The sequence below is a fragment of the Puma concolor genome, chromosome D1 (genome assembly GCF_028749965.1).
Source record: "Puma concolor isolate L17-30 chromosome D1, mPumCon1.1.hap2, whole genome shotgun sequence".
Lineage (NCBI taxonomy): Eukaryota > Metazoa > Chordata > Mammalia > Carnivora > Felidae > Puma > Puma concolor.
This window is the reverse complement of record NC_141676.1, coordinates 4,207,131-4,213,130: the sequence shown is the minus strand read 5'-3', so window position 1 is coordinate 4,213,130 and position 6,000 is coordinate 4,207,131. Positions and strand designations below refer to the sequence as shown.

The 6,000-nt window shown below is 58.5% G+C and overlaps 1 protein-coding gene across 5 annotated transcripts in view; it reads right to left on the bottom strand.

Annotated features, from left to right (window-relative positions):
* Window positions 1–718: 718 nt before the first annotated feature.
* The window catches only part of TESMIN (testis expressed metallothionein like protein), a 38,292-nt gene continuing 33,010 nt past the window's right edge, over window positions 719–6,000 (bottom strand). For all 5 annotated transcript variants that reach the window (XM_086676674.1, XM_086676675.1, XM_086676673.1 and 2 more), the window contains 3 exons: window positions 4,078–4,215; window positions 2,101–2,276; window positions 719–1,707 (listed from right to left, as the gene is read on the bottom strand). In XM_086676674.1, the coding sequence (XP_086532800.1) occupies window positions 1,518–1,707; window positions 2,101–2,276; window positions 4,078–4,215 (504 nt within the window). In that variant the 3' untranslated portion in view covers window positions 719–1,517. The remainder of the gene's footprint in view (window positions 1,708–2,100; window positions 2,277–4,077; window positions 4,216–6,000) is intronic.

The window sequence follows — 6,000 nt, the reverse complement described above, 5'->3', positions numbered from 1 at the left end:
ACAGAGGCAGCCAAGTCAACGTAGTACAGGACAGACACTGTGCAAAGCCACACCCACAGACGAGGACACGCTATTTTTATTTTTATGTAGTTTTACAAGGCACTGGCTCTCTACCCACAACAATAGACGTAATGTATCCTTTTGGTCGTGCTACTTATGCCTCTGGGCTGGCTTCGCACGCAGCTCTGCTCGGGTTTTCCTTCCTCGTGCTGAATTTTCTAAAAGCGGTGTGGCCTTGGCCTGCACAGAATGCCCCGGGCAGCACTTGGGGAGCGACGCAGAAGGCAGGCCACCCTCCAGGAAGGGGTCGGGAAGCCCCTTTCAGGCCCCTCCCAGCCCCAAGGGTGAAGTGGGCGGGGCTCCCCCCCCCCCCCCCCCCCCGCACCGCTCCAGCTCCGCCCCCGATGCACCCGGACAACCAGGCACCAGCCTGGGGACAGCCCCCCACCACCCCCGGGCAGTGCTCGTCTCTGCCCCTGGATTGTGCCCACGGAGTCTCCATCCCAAGGGGCCAGAGGGGGAAAGAAGTGGCCAAGAACTCGGTGTTTCCCTCCCGCTCTGTGGTTCCCCGTCAGAACTTCAAGGGCTCCGCGCTTCCGGCACCGCTCGGCTTGTAAACGAGCTTTCTAAACGAGCTCTGAGGGCCCGATACTGGCAATAAACACGGACACCTGCCGGGTATATATGTTCACTGGCCGAGTTAATTACAACAAGGGGAGGCGTTTGAAAATTTTAATCCTCTTTGCTTTTTACAACAGAACCAAAAGAGAGTCCACTTAATAACCAATCTCACCTGCTGGTTTCTGCAAACCAGTTATCTTAACAGTATTTTAACGAACAATAATAATATTAGAACAATAATTAGGGAGAAAGTTAATTGGATGATACAGCTTTTCCACAACCCAACGAAAACACCTAAGAAACTAGATAGTTTTTGGTCCCATAACCCGCAACCCCACCGCCTGCGTTTCACGGGGGCCCTGAGAGAGACGGAGAGTTTGCGGGCGACCCTGGGAAAGTGTCCACGCTCAGGGACGCCTCAAGGTATTCAGTACCTCTCTAGTCTGAGTTGTATCTTAGCAGCCCATCTGGAGAGTTAATTTCAAAATACTGCTAGTGAAAACTCACCGTGGCTCTTTAGGCAGAGAAGCCTCCAGAGGAAAACCGCCCAGACGGGGTGAAGTCAGGAGGAACGGACAGACTTCTCCGCAGAGCCTTCAACCCTCCCTCCCTCGGCGTCGGGGCAGAGGTTTCTCCCGACATCACAGGAGTCCTCGCTCTCTCCCCAGGGCCACAGAGCAGCGTGTCACGTCCGCACTTCCTCAAAAAGGGGGCTTTTGATCGCCGAGACCCTCGGCCCCTGCGCCAGCCCCCTCGGCGCCCTGATGCGGACGGAAAGCTGCCCCCCTTCCCCGCAGCCCCTTAAACAACCCTTCCAAACTCCGGCTCGCCTCCCCCCCCCCCCCGGGCACATCCAGACGACGTCTCTGTGCCTTCAGAGTTTTCTCCACCGAACTCTACTCGATTTCCAACCCTTTGGATTGAAACTCCATCCGGAGGATCTGGGACAGGCACCTCCCGAACTCCTCCAGGATCATCTGCTCCGCCAGGCGTTCCGAGCAGCGCTCCTTCTCGGCCTCCTCGCCCTGGGCCAGCAGGCAGGAGCACGTGCCTTCCACCACCTCCCAGGAGATGCACGAGGGCCGCCTGGCAGAGACACGGCGGTTACGGGCCGCGGTCCTGAACTCCAGACCCAGCGGGTGTCTGTGACACCTGAGACGTTCAAGGGGACCCCCGTCCTGGTATGTTAAAGAACGTCACCGGCTCCCCCACAGAGCAGGTAACTCAGCGAGGATGAAAACAGACGGCCCACTTACATAGAGGACAGGTCGGACACAGCGGTCTCGGCAGGGCACCCCCCCCCGGCCCCGAGGAAACACGGGGTGACATCCAGGGCCGGTCAAGCCCGGGGGGCTGCCGATCCTCCCCGTCCCTCGCACCCACCCCCTGGACACACGCACTTTCTTTCCAAGTGTATAGACCGACTCTCCTCGAATTCACCTGCTTCCCCTCTTCTGACGGCGGGTTCACGGCACCTACCTGTCTTTTCTGAACTGCGGCAGTCCCGCGCATTCAGTTGGTGACAAATGAGGGCTGCCTTCAAACCCTCCAGCGTCCGGATGGTAGGGCATGCTCATTAGGGTTTTCCGTTCTGGGCCTTCGTCATAATTTTTGCAACCAATGCATTTGCAAATAGAAGAACACATAATTTTGGCCTGGTAAGACAAAACGCTTCAATGAAATTAGACTGCTCGTAATTCGGCAAAAAGCAACACATTCTGTCTGGACCTCAAATAAGAGCGTGTGGGCGTGTGAGCGGCAGATATGGCATTTTTCACAAACGGAGGCTTTGCGGTGACCCTGCGTCCAGGGTCAGTTTTTTGACCCAATTGTTCGTCGACACAATTTTTCCCACGGCATTGGCTCACTTCGTGTCTCGGCGTCGCAGTTTGGTCATTCTCTCGTCGTTGCCTTGACATTTTTGTGACGGTGCTCTGTGAGCAGTGAGGGCGTCCCAGCACTCAGATGGTGGCGGGCACTTTTTCCCAACAAAGCATTTCTTAACGGAGGCGTGGACGTTGTGTTTTCGCCCCCAGGCTACGGCACACTTACCAGACCACGTGTAATATAGACACGACTTTTCTATGCGCTTGGGAAGCCAAAACCTTCGTTTGGCTGCCTGACTGCGGTGATCTGGAACGGGCCCCGTGGGACCCCCCCCCCAGGGGGGCCCCAGTGGCGCAGGCCCTGCTGTGGCCCAGCTCGCGCAGGTGGGTGGGGTCTGAGACCCCCCGAGGGCAGGCCTGAGGTGGGTGTTCTGGGAGAGGCCCTTCCTGCTTACTCGTGGGCGGACTTCCTTGTGTTTCTTGTCGCAAGGCAGCTGGCCCGGCCAGCCGGGCGACCCCTTCTCACGCCGGCTGGGCGGTCTGGACTCCGGCCTGCCCAGCGCTACGGTTCCCCGCCCCCTCTTTGTTTCCGCTGCTGGGATTTCCCTCTGTTCTCTTCAGCTCAGAGACGCACATCAAGAGGAATCCATTGTGTTTTACCTACACCTCTGGGTGTCTTGAGCAAGAGGCCTTTCAGGATTTCTAGCCTACTCTGGAGAATACGGGACATCTGCCTGGGCCTCCGGGAAACGGGCGGCTCACTGTCTCGGGCGGCAGGGAGGGCACCGCGGAGGGCGGCTGGAGGTGCCGTCCGCGCCTGGAGATCCTTCTGCTGGGGCGATGCCGCTCTCTGGCTGAATTTGGCATCTCTGCAGTACCTCTGACCGTATTTGCAAAATCCTAGCCGGGGGATCGCTAGGTCTGCTCACTCAGATCTTCCAACACGTGTCCCCGGAACCACAAGGAGTCTTCTGAAGCCTGACCATCTGTGACTACCTTTTAAAAGTAAACTTCACAGGCGCCCCCCCAAGACGGCAAGCGAACCAAAGGAGAGCCTTTCGAGGGAGGGTTTCCTGGCTGCTTTGCTGCTGGGACTTGCGGGCTCCTTCCTCTGCCTCCCTGTCCTCCAACACCAAGAAAGGAGACAGAAAAGGCGGCAGGGCTGGAGCGAGCCCCTCCACGGCCACCGAACCCTTGAGAAACGGGTTCGTCCAGGAACTCGGTCTGCACCGCCGTGTCCCAGCATCTGGCCGGCGGCCGGGGCCCGCCGCCCGCTCTGGGCTCTGAGCGCCCGGCCTGGGCACCCAGCTCTGCCAGGCAGGGCCCGCACAGAGCGGGCGGGGCCGGGCGGCGGGCTGCCTCCGCTGGGCGCCGGGGGCTGGGCTCGGAGCGGGCGACCGGTTCCCGAAGGGGCCCCAGGTTAATTTGCTTGACTCGGAAAGCATGGCTGGTCGTCGAGAAATTCATGTGGATTAACACGAGTGCACGACAGAAACCTTAGGGGGAAGCAAACGGAACCCGACTTCTTTTTTAATTACAGTAAAACGCAATTCTCTCAACCGCAGAGGTTACTGAGGCCCAGATACCGACCTGTTGGTTTTCGTACCAGCCCCAGGGAGGAGTGACTGACCTCGTAGCACTCACAGTAATTCTTGAGACAGCCTGACCTCCTGCAGTTACAGCCTCTGTTGTGTCGAGGCTTCACGTCTCCCGGCTTCCCCTTCCCAATCTTTGGTTGGAAAGCTTCTGGGTTCCTATCGAGACATGCCTAAGGCAGAAAACACAAAACTCCGTCAGGTACCCTCCATTCTGGCAAGAGAACGTTCCGCGAGACTGACGGGGGCTCCAGGAAGGGCCCCGCGTGTTCTGTTCCAACACACGCACGCGCTCGAAGGCACTGCCTTCCCCCCGGCTCCCCCCCCACCCCGCCCCCCGCTGCCCCACTGCTGCCCCGAGGTTCAAGGTCCTGTACGTAGTTACTGTGAAATCGCTGGATGGTAAAGATGCGGACAGGATGATTGTGTCCCCGTAGCCGTGTCTCCTTCCCGGCATGTTTTTCCCGAGACAGCGGGGAAGGTGGCGCTGTGCTTTCCGGGGCACCTTTCCGGGGGGGGGGGTTTGCGTGCACTCCCTCACTTAGTCCTCACAGCGGCCTCGGGAAGTAAACCCCACCGTTGTTTCTGTCTCACAGATGAAGAAACTGAGGCCCGAGAGCTTAAGTAGTACATGGCAAGGGACGGAAGGGGGTCACCCGGCCCGGGGCCCCGCCACTGGGCCCCGTCCTGCTCGCACGACGCGCTCGCTGGGCTTTTTATCCTGGCCGCTCTAACTTTTTATCCATCTTTCCGCTATCTATCTACACAGACAAATGCGGGCATAGTGTTTTTAACGAAGTGATTGGGTACAGCGGCGCCTGGGGGTCCGACGTCGGCTCAGGTCGTGATCTCGCAGTTCGTGGGCTCGAGCCCCGTGTCGGGCTCTGTGCGGACAGCCCGGAGCCCGGGGCCCGCTTCCCATTCTGGGTCTCCCTCTCCCTCTGCCCCTCCCCTGCTTGTGCTCTGTCTCTCTCTGTCTCTCACAAATAAAAAATGAAAACATTAAAAAGACAACAGCAAACAGACAAAGTCACTCAGGCCAATCCGAGCACCAGGCAAGTCACGGTAGCAGCCCTGCCCTCCTCGCTCCCCTCCCCCCAGCCACAGGTTAACACGCAGGGTCTGTGCTGTCTGACAAGACCCTCCCGTCGCTGCAGAGGGTCCCCTGGGCAGCACGGCCTGGAGCGAGACTGGGGGACAGCGGGGCGTCATGAATGGCGCACGACCCAGCCCCAGAGGCTCCCCGTGACTCCCCCCTGTCAACACACCCGGTGGGGACCCCCGTGCCGACCTCCTCTGCTGTCCCCGCGCGAGCATCAGCAGCACGGCGCCCACGAGACTCCCCTTCTTCCTCTCACCGTCCGCTCTCTCCCACTCTACCGCTGACCGACACTGGGCTGTCCCCGGTGGGGCACGCGCGCTCACGCACACTCACGCACGCTTCCAGTGCCCCTGTGTTCAGGAACAACACTGCTGGCTCATAGCACGTGCAAAGGTCCCGCTGCGGAAACTATTGCCACACCATTTCCCCACGTGCTTATGCCATCGTATGTTCCTACCAGCGATGCTTGAAAATGCCAACGCTTTCAAAACCACATTTTTTTGTTTTTAATTTGAGAGAGAAGCGTGCACAAGCAGGGGAGAGGGGCAGAGGGAGAGAGAATCCTAAGCGCAGAGCCTGATGTGGGGCGCGATCCCACGACCCCGGGATCGAGACCTGAGCCAAAGTCACGAGTCCGATGCTCAACCGACTGGGCCACCCAGGCACCCCCCCAAACTCCAACACTTTTTAAATAAAACTTTATACACTTTTAGCTGTAGACAATACCTTTCAGCCCTAAAGAAAATGCCACACCACCAAAGTTTAGCGGCATCATCATTCTCTTCTGTCCCATGGCTCTGGCTCTATCAAAATGGGTAAGATACTTTCAAGTGACCTGTCTATAATCCAAGAGGGG